Source organism: Nomascus leucogenys, chromosome 10 (genome assembly GCF_006542625.1).
Source record: "Nomascus leucogenys isolate Asia chromosome 10, Asia_NLE_v1, whole genome shotgun sequence".
Taxonomy (NCBI): domain Eukaryota; kingdom Metazoa; phylum Chordata; class Mammalia; order Primates; family Hylobatidae; genus Nomascus; species Nomascus leucogenys.
The window spans coordinates 94,593,673-94,610,248 of NC_044390.1; the positions used below are offsets into that span (position 1 = coordinate 94,593,673).

The following is a 16,576-nucleotide window of genomic DNA, read 5'->3' on the forward strand; positions in this document are numbered from 1 at the left end:
TTTAGTTTGTCTTAAGCCACCAAGTGTGTGGTAATTTGTACGGCAGCCTCAGGAAACTAACACAGGCCCTAGGAGACATCACATGCCTGCTTACAAGAAAGGGACAGAGGGAGATTGATGTGTAGAAGAGGTGGAGGCCATGCAGCCTCTGAGGCAGATTGGAGTGATGTGGCCACAAGCCAAGGAATGCCCACACGCTGGCAGAGGGAGGAGTGAAGAGCGGATTCTCCCCCAGAGCCTTCAGAGGGAGCGTGGTCCTGGTTACACCCTAATTTCAGTGCAGTGAAGCTGAGGTTGAACTTCTGGACTCCAGAACTGGGAGAGAAAGAATTACTGTTGGGTTTGTGTGTGTTTGTGTGTTTTAAAAACTTTTATTTTAAGTTCAGGGGTTCATGGGCAGGTTCGTTATACAGGTAAACTTGTGTCACAGGCTTTGTTATACAGACTATTTCATCATCCAGGTATTAAGCCTAGTATCCATTAGCTATTTTTCCTGATCCCCTCTCCCCTCTCACCCTCCACCTTTCAATAGGCCCCAGTGTGTGTCGTTCCGCTCTATGTGGGTCCATGTGTTCTCATCATTTAGCTCCCACTTATATGTGAAAACATGCAGTATTTGGTTTTCTGTTCCTGTGTTAGTTTGCTAAGGATAATGGCCTTCAGCTCCACACATGTCTCTGCAGAAGACATGATCTCATTCTTTTAATGGCTGCACAGTAGTCCATGGGGAACTACTCTTGTTTTAAGCCACCAAGTTTGGGGCAAGTTGTTTTGGCAGCCACAAAAGAATGGTACACATTTGTACAATATTTTTCCTGTTTCAAAGATGAGAAACTTTGAGGCACAAGGAGTTTAAGTAATTTGTTTAAGGACACATAGCTAATAATTGGTGAGATAAAAACACACCTATCCTATAAATTAAAAAAGCCAGCTGGGCGCAGTGGCTCAAACCTGTAATCCCAGCATTTTGGGAGGCCGAAGCGGGTGGATCACGAGGTCAGGAGATCCAGACCACCCTGGCCAACATGGTGAAACCCCGCCTCTACGAAAAAAAATACAAAAATTAGCTGGGCGTGCTGGCGCATGCCTGTAATCTCAGCTATTCGGGAGGCTGAGGCAGGAGAATGGCTTGAACCAGGGAGTCGGAGGTTGCAGTGAGCCGAGATCTTGCCACTGCACTCCAGCCTGGTGACAAAGCGAGACTCCATCTAAAAATAATAATAATAATAATAATAAATAAAAAATAAAGCCACTGCATACTCAGTGATACATGCCAACTAACACCCAACTCCTTTGTCAGGGAGACAGTAGTACATGTCAACTTCAGGAGTCATGGCCATTCACAAAGCCTTGCCCCATATGACAGATCTTCTCATTTTTCAAGTGTAGCCTGAAATCTGTACTTTTATCTTTTATTTCAAATCTCCTGATTTTTTTTTTTTTTTGAGACAGGGTCTCTCAATCTCTCTCTGTCACTCAGGCTAGAGTGCAGTGGCGCAATCATAGCTCACTGCAGCCTCAACCTCCTTAGCTCAAGTGATCTTCCCACCTCAGCCTCCCCAGCAGCTGGGACTACACGTGCACACCACCACACACCTGGCTTTTTTTTTTTTTTTTAGAGACAGGGTCTTGCTATGTTGTCCAGGCTGGTCTTGAATTCCTAACCACAAATGATCCTCCCATCCCAGCCTCCCAAAGCATTGGGGTTACAGGCATGAACCACCACATCCACCTCTGATTTTGTAATGTTAGTCCAAATTTAAAACAAAACAAAACAACAGCAATAACAACACTGGGCAGGCCTATCAAAATAGGTTCACGAGTTACCAATTTGCCACCTGGATACAAGAGGCTCCAGTCTGACTAATGCTAATGTGTTGTCCTGCTCCAGCTGCCATAACAAAGTTCCACAGACCAACTGGCTGATACAATGGAAAGTTTTTTTTTCTGGTTTTTGAGGCTACAATTCCAAAATCGAGGTGTCAGTGGGATTGATTGTTCTACAGCTCGCAGATGCTGTCTTCTCCCTATGTCATTGCCTGACTGTCCCTCTGTCTGTGTGAGTCTGCACCCTACTCTCCTCTTCTTATATGTAGACCAACCCTATACTAGTTTTACCTTAATTACCTGATTATAGGCCCTGTTTGCAAATATAGTCCCATGCCGAGGTACTTGGTGTTAGGATTTCAGCTTAGGAAATTTAGGAAGACACAATTTGGCCCATAACAGTGAATCAGCAAATATTTATGTGTTTAAACAGCTCGGGAGACCTGGCCTGCTCTCGAAAGCAAAGACTTTCTCTGCTTTGCCATTTTTATTCTCTTTATTAACTGGAACATAACAATTTGCTGTAGTGAGTTACTCAAAGTACACCAAATCCATCACCACTGTTTTTATTTTTTTGCAAATGATTAAATATCACTTTCTTTCCATTTATAGCATCATCTAAGTGACAGCCTATCCATCAGCCTATCTGCTGATGTTTAACTACAGCATTTTGCATTCATTATTCCCTACTTATATCATTCTTTTAAAAAGAGGAATAACTTAATTCTGCCTCTTGACGGCAGGGAAATTAAATGGTGAGCCATAAAGATGAGTGTTTCTCTGAAAAACAAAACATGAATTGCAGATCTATAAAACCAAGCCAGCAGTATGTCACCCTACGCTAAGATATACAAGGACAAACTGCTGGAAAATCCTCCCATTTCAGAACATTGAAAAGCCTTGTAACCTTGAGTGCAATTTGCCAAATGGTACAAGCACTTCGAGGAGCAATTTGACGAGACAGAAAGTTAAAGATACAAATGCCCACAGATGCGGGGAGTCTACTGCCAGGCACACACTCTGAAGCTTTGGCCTCCCATTTCAACTGCAACTTACACGATTCAGTAGATTCGGCATGGCTCTCAGAACACACACACAACCACACACACACACACATACACACACACAATCTTCGCATCCATGTGGGATGGACAACAATGCCCACTTACATTCTTGTCTTGGAGCCAGGCCCACACTCCCCAGAGTCCACAGACCTCTTGCCTTCCTGTGCATCCCACTGAATATCACATGACTTCTTTGCATTGATGACATCGTTCTGGTTGAACAAATTGAGTAACACAGGATGAGTGTAGTGAAGACCTTAGGAAGGCCCCTGTGCACCAGAGAGTGCGAGGACTCAGGGCTTAGTGGTCACAGGCCTGCAAGACGTCCCCTCTGACCTGAACAGCAACTTGCTGTATCCAATACCACAAGGAAGGAAGCGCAGTGTCTGGTGGGCTTCTTCAGGTTTTACACCCAATACTGCAGCAGCCCGCATACCATGTGATGTGCACGGCTGCCAGCTTGGAGGGGTGCAGACAACAGGAAAGAACACCGCAGTTAGCACAGGGGTTGGTGCCATCAGCCCTAATGCTTGAGCCAAACCACCAGCTGGACTCTGTAGTGTTGGAGGTGCTCGTTGGGGAAGTTCCCACAGCAGAGTCACAACACAGGCCCCTGGGGTTCTGGAGCAAGTCCACACCACCCAAGCAGCATCCTGTCCATTTTTAAAGAAGGAGCTTGTATTGGGCCCCGGTAGACAGAATCCCTGACCAGCAGAAACAAGTGGCCATGTGTCCAGAAGTGTTCATGGTGGTTGGCTTCTGTCAGAACTAGTGTTCAGCTCTGAAGGGCCCAGCCTCTGTCCTTTGTAAGGAGTAAAACATACATCTGGATCTGAGCTTGAGCGGGTCTGAGGGCACTGATGGGTGATTGCGGCATGTGGACTCAGCCCTTGTGGAGCTGGCATGTTTGTGTCAGTGCCTCACCTGCAGCTTGTTCCCATGAATTGTTCCCCCAGGAAACACAGGGAGAGTCTCAAGGACTACAAGGGAAGATGCCACCAGAGCACGTTGGGTCCTTTGTGTCCAGGGACCTGGAGTTAAGAAATTTTGCCATCACAGTAGCGTCACTGACCCTGATTGGCAGAAAGAGGTGAGGCTGCTTTTACAGACAAGCATAGGGAGAAGTCTGTGTGGGACCCAGTGGTGCATCTGAGTTGCCTCTTACTTCTCCCTTGTCCCACTTTAGCTGGGAATGAAAATGTGCAGTAACTCTGAGGCTTCCAGAAGGAAGGTTCAAGTCCTGCCACCAGGTGGGCTGCCAAGATCTGGGAAGAGCACTAAGGGTGAGGGGCAGTTAGCATACATGGTGGGGGGTGAGAGGATGAGAACTCATCTGACCCTGAGGCCAACTGCAGGAACGCGGGATGTGGTTGTCCCACTCCCCTCTGTAGGAGAGTCCTACCAGAGCCACGGAGGAGCTGTTTCCTGGACGTGCATGGAGAGGTGGACCCATGTGGCACAGCCGGTGAGCCGTGAAGGCCTGGAAATGCCCTGCTCAGCTGTGCGGCCGTGAGCACCTCCTTGATTGAAGGCCACCCCCTCATAGCTGCAGAGACCATGCTTCCTGGACCTGCCCTTAGATCATGACTGACAATGGCCCCAGTGCTAAGGCAGGCCCCTTTCTACAAGCTACAGACTTCTTTTGCAGGGACTTCGGCTTGAGGATTCCCTGTCCTTTTTGCTGAGTTGCTTTCTGTCCAGTCCCCTGGCCTGCCTCCCCACCTTTCATAGGAGTCAGCCCTGCATCACATTCTGAAGAGTCTCTGCACTTTCTCAGGTCCCTTCCATTTATCCTTCATAGATGTTTCTCCCAGTAGATCTCTGGTAGTTCAAATCCCTTCTTGGCTGCCACTTCTAGGGAGAACTTAAATTAATACACCTTGTATAAAACATAAAAGACCCACTCTGACATCTAAGTAAAATTATAACGCTGCTATGGAGTTTATACTCAAATCATCATGAATTTGCCTGAACAATGCTCAGACAAATAATAATAGTATTTTCCAAGATTTAATAAGCATTTACTCTGTGCCACATACTCTTTAATGCACTTTGCATCATCATTTCCTTTCATGCTCACGTCTACCTTATGAAATAGTAATAGTAGTATTCCTGTCTTAGAGCTGAAGTAAATGAGGCTTAAAGATTTTAGTTATCTCGTGGCTCATGCCTGTAATTCCGCCACTTTGGGAGGCCAAGGTGGGCGGATCACTTGAGGCCAGGAGTTCAAGACCAGCCTGGCCAACATGGTGAAACCCCATCTCTACTAAAAATATAAAAATGAGCCAGGCGTGGTGGTGGGTGCCTATAATGCCAGCTACTTGGGAGGCTGAGGCAGGAGAATCGCTTGAACTCGGGAGGCGGAAGTTGCAGTGAGCAGAGATCACATCACTGCACTCCAGCCTGGACGACAGCAAGACTCTGTCTCAAAAAAAAAAAAAAAAAAAAAAAAAGAGTTTAGGTATCTCTCCCCATGTTCTACAGCTAATAAAAACATAGAAGTAAGAGCAAATCCTTCCTGTGGTTGTTTTTTAACATTATTACAACAAAATGAAGCCTATTTTATCCTGAACTCAATTACTGCCTTTTGAACTTTTAGCAACAACTGTGAGTGTCGTATTTGGCTATGTCCTGGCTTTTCATTGTTGTTACTTTTCTGCAATCACCCCCAGTTCTTTTTGAACCAAAGAGTCTGACCACTTCTGACCTCTAATGATTTTCCATATCATCTGACCCATGAAATCTCACACGCGACCCCATGTTACAGCTCTTGATGGTATTTTAAAACACAGAACAACCCTGGTGCTTATTTACAAGCTAAAATGGCCCATCTGTCAGAAGGCTGTGGCCTTTCCCTCAGGTCAGTGCACAGATAAAATTTCTACTGTTTTCTTCCCTGACTCTGAATTCTTGGCAGTTGGCAACAAAATCAAATATTTCTTATTATTTTTTTATTTTTTCCCCCTGAGATTCACATTCTTGCAATGCCAGCTGTCTCACAAAGATAGAGAGCTCCAGGAGCGAGGCGTCTGGGCACAGTTTTCTGCATTTATCTGAGATAGCTCCTGATGGAAAGCAAGGTCTTTAGCTGACATGCAGCACCTAAGCACATCCTTCACTCATTGTGATTATTTGTGCAGCCTGGTTGGTGTACTTGCTTTGCTGTTTTCTTGACATTGTGCTCCTGAAATTGATCAGGTGTCTCTAAACTCCATCTTACTCTTCAAGAGCATCCTGGGAATTCAGCTAAAATACAGCTGCATACGATGCCATAATTTCATCCTCCATTACATGTTTACCTTATTTCATTTAAAAGGCAGCATCTCCCTCCACATTATTCCATTAGAGGGGCTTCACATTTTACTGAAATGTCATGTGTCTAAACTTTGATTATATGATGACAGTGGCTATTTGTACATTGTCAGCTTGATTAATTTGTGATCATCTTCCTGGAACCCCCTTCCCTGTAATTCCCAGGTTGGAATTGGCCAGAAGAGGAATCCAGGCACGATGAGTGAAACAGAAAGGAAGGATCAGCCTACTGGTCTCTAAAGTTCATTATGGCTAGAAGACATGACAGACACACAGAGAAGTGGCAGTGGGTTCCAGCCTGACCTCACCATGAAATGCATACTTAGGTCTCCACCCCATGGCCAGCCCCACTGACCAACAGCCCCAGACTCAGCACTGGCAGCTGAGCTGCACACCTGCAGAAGTCACTGCAGAGAAGTGGCCGTTCTTCAGGTGTTTCCACCACCTCCTCTTCCTTGTCTCACTCCAGCAGCTGGGTGTGTGTGGCTTCCTGGATGACCCCCCAGCCTCCAACACATCCACCTGGAAGTTCCTTTGTCCCAGTGCACAGCCCAATCATTCCAGAGGCCTTGCTAGTGAACTTTCTCTGATCTTCCAATGACCTATTCCATTCCCTTATTTTTTTGCTTCACTCACCATTGTAAAAGACTATACCTATAATAATTATTTTATTCTATAATATTCATAGCTGCTCTGCTGATTCAACTTAACTGATACAACGGTATTACCTTCCATCTAATAAGTTATGTACCTTCAATGCATTTTGTACAGGGAAGGTGGACAAAGAATACCAATGCATCCACTCATCAACCATGTTCTTAATCCAGTTGCCTGTGCTTTATTGTTTTTGTTTTTGTTTTTGTTTGAGATGGAGACTCACTTTGTCACCCAGACTAGAGTGCAGTGGCGTAATCTCGGCTTGCAGCAAACTCTGCCTCCCAGGTTCCATCAATTCTTGTGCCTCAGCCTCCCAAGTAGCTGGGATTACAGGCTCCCGCCATCACTCCCGGCTAATTTTTGTATTTTTAGTACAGACGGGGGTTTCATCATGTTGGCAAGGCTGGTCTTGAACTCCTGACCTCAGGTGGTCTGCCTGCCTCAACCTCCCAAAGTGCTGGGATTACAGGCTTAAGCCACCTTGCCTGGCCTATTGTTTTGAACTGTACTGGGAAGTGATCTTCATCACAAAGACCAAAGCACATCCTCCTGGGCCTCTTTAAGAATTATTCTAAAGTGAACCACTGTGTATTGAAAGTATATTGAAGGAGGGCCACCCCAGGAGGTATCATAGCTTTTAATCCATTTAAATCAGTGGCAAATAGACAAAAAATAATCAAATATTTCTTCATAAGGAACAAAATCTTAATAATTGCTGAATTCAGTACCAGTCACTTCAATTTGCATGCAACTTTGGCTTAGAACCTCATCTTCAGATGAGGAAATCTGAGCCATTCTTTCTTTCTCTTCATTTTCAGAAGTAAATGCCAATCCATGACACCAGAGGCACTGTTTATTAATAGAGAACTCATGTTCCCACTGTGATTCAATTACAGGGGAGAGCTATTCAACATATAAATTACAAAAAAAGTCATTACATCATTCCAAGTGCAAAAGTGATACAATTTTGGCAGACTTTTTTGTATCTCATTTTTAAAAAAAATCAACCATCACTCAATATTAAGGAGGTGCAAGAAGCCATGGGTCTAGCTGTGTAGGTTCTTTAGCGACCTGAGCCTGAGATGAGGGGTGGAGGGGATATTCATCTGTTCTTGCATTGCATAAAGAACTATCTGAGACTGGGTAATTTATAAATTAAAGAGGTTTAATTGGTTCATGGTTCTGCAGGTTGTAAAGGAAGCACAGCTGGGGAGGCCTCAGGAAACTTACAATCATGGCCGAAGACGAAGGGGAACCAGGCACGTCCTGCATGTCTGGAGCAGGAGGAAGAGAGAGAGAAGGGGGAAGTGCTGCACACTTTTAAACAACCAGATTTCATGAGAACTCACTCATTATTGTGAGAACAGCAAGGAGGAACTCTACCGCCATGATCCAATTACCTCCCACCAGGTCCTTCCTCCAACATTGGAGATTATAATTCAACATGAGATTTGGGGGTGGGGGAACAGAGAGCCAAACCACATCAGGGGAAATGACTACTCACAGGTGTGTTAGTTTCCTCTTGCTGCTGTAACAAATAATTATAAACTTTGTGGCTTAAAACAATGCAAATTCATGATTGTAGAGTTCTGAATGTCAGAAGTGCAAAATGCAGCTCACCAGACTAAAATCAAGGTATTAGAAGAACTGTGCCCTTCTGGAGGCCACAGGGGACATTCCATTTTCTTACTTCTTCCAGCTTCTGGAGGCTGCCCCTACTTCTTGACCCATCTCTCCCTTCCATCTTTAAAGCCATCACTTGCATCTCTCTTACCTCTGCTTCTGTGCTGGTATCTTCACTGGCTCTGATCCTTCTGGCTCCTTCTTATAATGACATTTGTGATTACATTGGGTCCACTCAGATAATTCAGAATCATCTCCACAGCTCAAGATTCTTTACTTGATCACAATGACAAAGTCCCCTTTGCCATACTGGTTAACATGTTCACTGGTTCTAGTGATTAGAATGTGGACATCTTTGGGGTTCTTTATTATATCTAGTATAACATGCAAAAATCATTGGTGTCTTTCCTTCTTCTGTAACTAGCCATGTAGTTAAATATTCATAAATAATGCCATGTCTTAAATGCCTGTGTGTTCCTCCAGGAGAGACAGCTAAAAGGCAGAATAATATTAAAAATTAAGAGCTGTGTCATACTTCACATGACAGGCATTGGAATTGCATTAATTCTTATTATAAATTCAAAATTCAATTTCTAATGAGCTCAACAGCACTAAACTTTAGAAAGCTGAGCGTTTTCTCTTCTGTATGCTTGCAGACCAATGGCAAAGGTTTTGATATTTGGGAAATCTGATTATTTCTTTGCCTGATGGTTCATTGATTGACTGGGTGCAACAATTTTTACTTCTGTGATCTCTCAGGGTTTTTTTCCATTTTCCATAAATTTGCTATGCATCACCATTTTCTTATCTTCCTTGTTTCCACCATTAAAACCTTCCCATCACTGAAGCTTTGAATGAAAAATTACTTTCAAAAATAAACTTTTTTTCATCATTTCAGTAATATTTATTATGTGTCTGATATGTGCCATGAACATGCCAGATTCTGGGGATGTAGCAGGAAGTAAGATAATGTCCTTGCCCTTCATTGCATAAGATGGTCAGGGGAGACCTCACTGTGACGGTCACATCTAAACTAAAGGGAAGATGATAAGAACAGCATTCCTGAAACGCAGAACAACAAGTGCAAAGGCCATGAGATGGAATTGAACTTGGCTTGTTTAAGGAATGGAAATATAACCAGAGTCAATAAGAGCACTAGGTGGGAGGAGATATGGCCACCCTTCTCTTCTCTGGACTCTGACAGCTTCCAGTCTGTGCCCTTGTCTGAAATGTATCCCAGCTATGTGTGCAGGTCCCTGACCTCCTTTATTACATGTACCTCACCCAGTGCTTACTTATAATAATCACCCAGAAACTACTTATTCAAGTATGACTACTCCATTGAAATGAGAAGTATATTACTCCAATATTTAGTAATCAACTTACAGGAAATCCTAGATAATCTTCAGGAAGCCAAGGTAGGTAAGTGAGTATAATGAAATCTGAGTCCTGAAGTGTATCAGTTTATATATTATAGACACACCAAATCCCTGGTGCATTATATTATAATAACAAATATTCTCTCCCCAAACTTCAGTGGGTTAAAGCAAATGAAAAAAAGTGTTTTCATTTTGTTTTTTTTCCTTTTACTGCCTTATGTCCATTGTTGGCATACAGAGGGCCTCTGCTCCACAACGTCACTCAGGGACATAGCATAGTGTGATGCAGCAGCCACTATCTTCAACATGTGAAAAAGAAAAAAAGACATCTGTGCGTGTTTAAGAATTACTCAATAGTGGTATAGAATGGGGAGGTGTGAGGAGGGAAGGCAGAAGGGAATGGTGCTTGTCCCACCCACTCCCTCACTCCTAATATCAGCCAGGCTGCTATAGCTTTGTTTATTCAGTCGACGAAATTCTAGTCCAGGGCCTTCATTTGCCTCTGCAGCTGAGAGCACACTATTCTCAGTTAAGAGGAATGACGGGGAAGTGGAATGACAGTTGGAATTTATGAGCTTTTAAAGAGGACAGAGAGCAAAAGTTGGAGGACATATTTTGGGAGAAAATTTTTATTTGTATTCCCTGATCAGAGGAGTGGAGGGTGAAGAAGTCTCTGGTTCATCAGCCAGAAATAATAAGACATGTTACCATTCTCAGTCAACTCAGATATTAAACACAGTTAAAGTGCATTTATTCTCTGGTCACATTGGGGCTTCACAAAATAGAAGAAAACACCCCTGTCACTTTAGGAGGCTATAACCCAGTGAGAGTTTATTTTATGACTGTTTCTTAAAGCCAGGTTTACACTAGCCAAATGAAATGAAGAACTGGGTAATTATGAATACAGTTCATTTCCAGAAACAAAATAATTCTATGAAGTTGCTGCAGTCCGGCCTATCAGAACCAACAATTCTGTTATTTTTTAGCTTGGCCAGTTTTCCCAGGGGTGTTTCCCCACTGTGGTAATTGAAGCTGGCTGAGAAAACCAGTGGGCTGCCCGCCTGCATCTCCAGCCCCAGGGAGCTGGAAGAAGCTCTCTCTAGCTGCGGAGAGCTCTTCAAATTGACTTCCAACCCCCTTAGGCTCGGTTCATGTTTCTCTAGTGTCTCCAGGCTTGTGGGGGAGGGATGGGGGGTGGGAGTGAATGAAGGATTTATAATTTTTTTCTGGATCGTTCTCTACTGTTTATTTTTGTTTAATATTTTTTGTGTGTGTTTTAATGCACTGGGGCTCAGGACGTCCTCTGGAGTTCTCTGGTAAGGAGGAATGTTGGTGACAAATAAGAAAGTCAGGCTTCCTTTCTGATGTTGGCCAGAGACAGTGAGGGTGGGAGCAGGACCTGCCTGGGCCCTGTGGGCAGGATGGGAAGAGGTGGGGGGACTGCCAGGCACTGCCGGCTTGGAGAAGGGGTTGCAGCTGGACTCTGAGACTTTCCTTGTGAGGTTTCTGATTTCCCAAGAGTTGGCTTTTGATCTGCAGCATTCTGGAAAGAGGATCAGAATCCTGCCCTCAGGAGTCCCAGACCCTCCCAGGGCCTATGAGACCCCTGCATCAGTAACCTGAACAGGTGCCACTGGAAGGACAGAAGAGAAGACAGCGCTTTAAAAATCAGTGGGAAAGGACGAGGGGGCGGGGCAGAGGAGTACAGGACCCCTCTGCCTGCTTCTGCACAGAAAGGACTACAAGGGCAGGGATAAGTCTGGGGCACCCATGTTTGCTTTCCTGAGTCCCCCCAGACTTGCACACAAGTGCATTGAGGAAAGAAATCAAACAGCGCAGGAAAAGCATGGATTGAAAAATAAAATGTTCCTCTATCCCTATGTCCCATTCCTTTTCCCTTTCCCGAGGTCATCACTGTTAAGTTTCTGGTGTGGCATATGTATCTCTCCCCGCTTTTTGTACATCTTGTTACTGCGCCCCCACCCCCACCGCATGTACAAATGTCACTATAGATCTTTCTATGCTAAGCCACATGGGCCCCTTAACCTCACAGGTATCTCTCCCCACTTTTTTGCATCTGGGGACCACGCCCCCCACCCCAGCCCCGTGTGCAAATAGATCTTTCTATACTAAGCCGCATGGGCCTCTTTACCTCAGGTGTTCCCAGCAATCAAGACCAGAGCAGGGTGTGCCCCATAGGCTGGGGGGTTGGAGATTGCTGCCCCCCCCCTCCCCGCAGGGCCTCGGGAGGATGAAGGGGCCAACTCGGTCTCTGCTCCCTGGGGATCTGGCCGGAATTCCGGAATTCTTGCCGCCCAGCGCCAAGAAAGCGGGTGGCCACATCGAAGTTTCTCAACGGGAGGAGCGGATTCGTCTGGAGACGCCGCCTTCTCCCCGCGCCTCTTCTTCCAGCACCGCCACACGGGCCCTGGAAGGATCCCGCACCCTCCGCTCAGTCCCCGCTTAGTCTCTGCTCCGGGCTGGCGGCCTTTCTCCACCTGCCCGGGCGGGGGCGCCAGAGGGGACGAGGGGGGACTGCAGGGAAAGGGGCGGGTTCGGGGGCACTGCGCGGGGCAGGAGGTGGTGGAGCCGGTGGTTGGCATCGCTGGAGGCAGAGGGGACCAGGAGCGGGAGAAACCGGGGCCGGAAAGGCGAGGCGGGGCTGGGGCTGGGGCTGGGGCGGCTGCGGGGCGGGGAGGGGGATGCCGAGGGGCTGGGCTGGGGCAAGGTCTGCAGGTGCGGCGGGCGGATCAGCGGCACCCGCTGCAGACGCGGTCGGTGAAACGTCGTCCCGGCCCCAGCGCGAGCAGCGGCTCCGGGTGGACCTCGCAGGGATGAGGAGCGGCCGGATCCTGCCGACTCGACTGCTCGGGGCCGCCCCAGGGTGTGGGCGGCCGGCAGGGACTGCGGGTGAGCGTTGGGCAGGTCTCAGGACTCTCTCCGGACGTGCAGTCGGGTGCTGGGCGCGCTACACAGCCAAGGTGAGGCAGGAGCGGCGTCTGCGGTGCTGGCGCTCGGCTTTTAGGAAGCTCCCCCACTCCGCCCCCGACCGCGGTCTCTGGGGGTCCAGGCGGAGGGAGCTGACCCTGGAGTCTGGAGATCTAGAGGGTGCGCAGGTGCACCTGGAGCGCCGGTGCAGGGCTCCTGGGCTCAGATGGGCGGGTCCTGCTGGGAGTCGTGGCGCCTTTGAGGCCAGCTGGGGGCTCCAGCCTCTCCAAGGTGTTGTCTGAGAGTGGATAAGAGGGTGTGGGTAAGAGAAAGGTTCTGAGGATTCACGGTGTCCCACTTCCTATCCCTATGTCAGCCAAACTGTGGTACTAGCCCGGTGTCTGGTTCATTTTGGCTCCAACCGTTGAGTACCTACCCTGCCTCAGCTCAGATCACCTGTGCGAATAGAAAATGGCAGTAACCTTTGCGTAGCATCCCTATAGCCATTCCCCACCAGACACAGGTGCCCGTCAGGGTCTCAGAGTGGGGAATCACATCCTCCTTTCCTGGAACCCTTTCCACCTGAGAGCTCTTCAAGCCGAGCCATGAACGCGTGGGACTGAACATAGCTGAAAGAAACGGAAAAGTTGCTTTTGCTTTCCTAGATGCCTCACGCACAGCCTCGAGTTCCCTGGAAACCCATGGCCTTTGAAGCTGATGGCTCCCAACTAGACCCAGATTTTCACACACATGCCCTCTATGGTTTAGAAAGAGTGTCCTATTTCTCCCTGGAGCTCCAAGTATACAAACATGATTTGAGAGGGGGGAATTGATAGGGGTCAGAATAATTTTCCTTTCCTGTAATTTTTTTTGTTTGTTTTTTTGTTTTTATGACTGAGTCTGGCTCTGTCACCCAGGTTGGCGTGCCAGATCTCAGTGGCGAGATCTTGGCTCACTGCAACCTTTGACTCTAGGGTTCAAGCGATTCTTCCATCTCATCCTGCTGAGTAGCTGGGAATACAGGCACGTGCCACCATGCCTGGCTTTTTTTTTTGTATTTTTGGTAGAGATGGGGTTTCAACAAGTTGGCCAGGCTGGTTTCAAACTCTTGACCTTAAGTGATCCGCCTGCCTCGGGTTCCGAAAGTGCTCGGATTACAGGCCTGAGCCACCAAACCCAGCCTCTTTTCCATATACATATGTTGAGACAGCATCTTCTTCTGCTGTCCAGGCTGTAGTGCAGTGGCAGGATCTTGGCTCACTGCAACCTCCACCTCCCAGGTTCAAGCAGTTCTCTTGCCTCAGCCTCCTGAGTAGCTGGGATTACAGGCTCCCATCATCATGCCTGGCTAATTTTTGTATTTTTAGTAGAGATGGGGTTTCACCATGTTGGCCTGGCTGGTCTCGAACTCCTGACCTCAAGTGATCCGCCCACCTTGGCCTCTCAGAGTGCTGGAATGACAGGCCTGAGCCACCATGCCCGGGCTCTTTTCTGTAATTTTTAAAAAGGTAAAATGCATCTTTAGGAGCAGTGTTCAGACTAAAGCTTGGTGAGTGAATAGTGAGTGACCTGGAGCTATTTTGAGTGAGTTGCTCTGAAGGTTTCCTTGAGAAGGCTGACTTTGGAGCAGAGGCTTGAATGAAGAGAGGAAGGAGAGCTGTGAATACTTAGGAGAAGCTGTCCAGGCAGGAGAGGGCGAGTGAAACTGGAATAAGCTTTGTGTGCTGGAGAAACAACAGGATGGCCAGGGGCGGAAGCAGAGGGAGAGCAGTTGGAAGAAAGTGATCGGGGCAGACCCGCGTGGACCCTGATAGGACATGTGTGGCTGATGCTGAAGTTTCCCTACCTCAGTATCCGTTCTCCACTCTCTTTGTCAGCATAGAAATCTCTGTTTTTAGCTTGACAGAATAATGACTATATTTTCCAGCTTTTTTTTTTTTACTCCTCATAAGGCAGGTATCCCTGTGATTAACACTTGATATGGCTGAGAGTGGTGCCTGAAATTTCCTTGATTTTTTTTTTAACTTTTTAGATTCAGGAGGGACACATGCAGGTTTATAATATGGGTGTGTTGTGTGATGCTGAGGTTTGAGGTATGACTGGCCCACCACCCCAGTAATGAGCACAGCAGCCAATAGATAGTTTTTGGAACCTTGTTCCCTTCCCACCCTCCCCGTTTCATAGTCCCCAGTGTCTGTTGTTCCCATCTTTAAGTCCATGTGCACCCAATGTTTAGCTCCCACTTAGAAGTGAGACCATGCAGCGTTTGTTTTGAAATGTTCTTAATGGAAGGAAACATGTCCCTCCTACATCCTGGTGGCTAGAATGTGGGTGTCATGACTGGATTACCAGCATCTATTTGGGGCCACACAATGAGCTTAGGAATGGAAGTTTGGCACAGTGAAGCCACAAGAGAAGAGGATCTGGGTCTCTGGGACTAGACTTGGGCTGATTGCCTCTAGGTTACAGTGGCATGAGAGAGAAATGAAACTCCTCTCTTGTTTAAGACACTGCATTTTTGGAACCTTCTGTGACTCACAGCTCAGTCTAATCCTGTTTGATATACTGAGGTAAGAACTTCAAATTTTATTCTAATCCCAAGGATATATTTGGAGAATTTTGTGCCAGGGAGGGACGTAACGTGTTCACCAAAGGCTCACTCTGGCTTCTAGGAGAGATCAGGCACCAAGGCCCAAGAGTAGAAGTAGGTCAGCTGGTTGAGGGCTCTTGCAGTTATCCAGGTAGAAGGTGATGGTTGAATTAGACTATGGTGGAAGTGCGGTAGGTGGTGATAAGTGGTCATATTTGAAGTGGATTTATGTACTGTGTATTTTTGGTTTATCAAACGTATTTTTTTTAAATCTGGGGATATCATTTATATGCATTAAAACACACCCATTTTCAGTGCACAGTTAATACATTTTGGCAACTACATACATCTGTTCAAACACCATCACAATCAACATACAGAATACTCCATTCATCCTGAAAGTTTCCTCATTCCCTTTCACAGTCAGTACTCTCACAGACTACAGACCCAGCAAACACCAATTTGCTTTCTGTCACTATACATTAGATCTGCCTTTTCTGGACTATCATGTAAGTAGATTCATACAGCATATTGTTTCTAGCTTCTTTCACTTCACAAATGTTTATGAGATTCATCCTGTTGTTATGTGAATCAGTGACTCACTTCATTTTTAGTGCAGAGTAGTGTTTGTTGCTGGGAGTTGATTTACCGCCATTTGTTTACTTTCTCATGTGTTCATGAACATTGCATTGTTTCTAGGCGTTGCTGTTATGAACAAAACTACTACAAACATTCATGGATAAATCTTTGTGTGGTCATATGCTTTAATTTGTCTCTGGCAAATGCTAAGAGCAGAATAATTGGGCAATATTGTAAGTGTAAATTTAAGCATGTAAGAAACTGTCAACCTTTTCTCCAACTGATGTATTAGGTTGGTGCAGAAGTAATTGTGTGTGCGTGTGTGTTTGTCATAAAAGGAATGGCAAAAACCGCAATTACTTTTGCACCAACCTAATGATTCCCAGTTGCTCCTCACTCTTACCAAATCTTTGTATTGCCAGTTTAAACAATTCTATCCTTTACTTGCAGAACTCTGCTGCTAATGTGCCCAGCTAAAAAGAAAAGAAAACAAACTGACAAACACAAAATGCTGTATTTCCCAGCGGTGCAGTCAGCTGACAAGGTCTGGCCAATGAGAGGCCAGTGGAAGTTCCTGGGCGGGACTTCCGGCAATTCCCATAAACTGGGCTGAGTTT

The 16,576-nt window shown here is 46.2% G+C and overlaps 1 protein-coding gene across 1 annotated transcript in view; it reads left to right on the forward strand.

The window, feature by feature from the left end:
* Nucleotides 1-16,576, forward strand: part of LOC115837045 (translation initiation factor IF-2-like) — a 73,599-nt gene that overhangs the window by 20,603 nt on the left and 36,420 nt on the right. The window contains exon 4 of the mRNA XM_030821792.1: nt 12,062-12,772. Within this exon, the coding sequence (XP_030677652.1) occupies nt 12,062-12,700 (639 nt within the window). The 3' untranslated portion in view covers nt 12,701-12,772. The remainder of the gene's footprint in view (nt 1-12,061; nt 12,773-16,576) is intronic.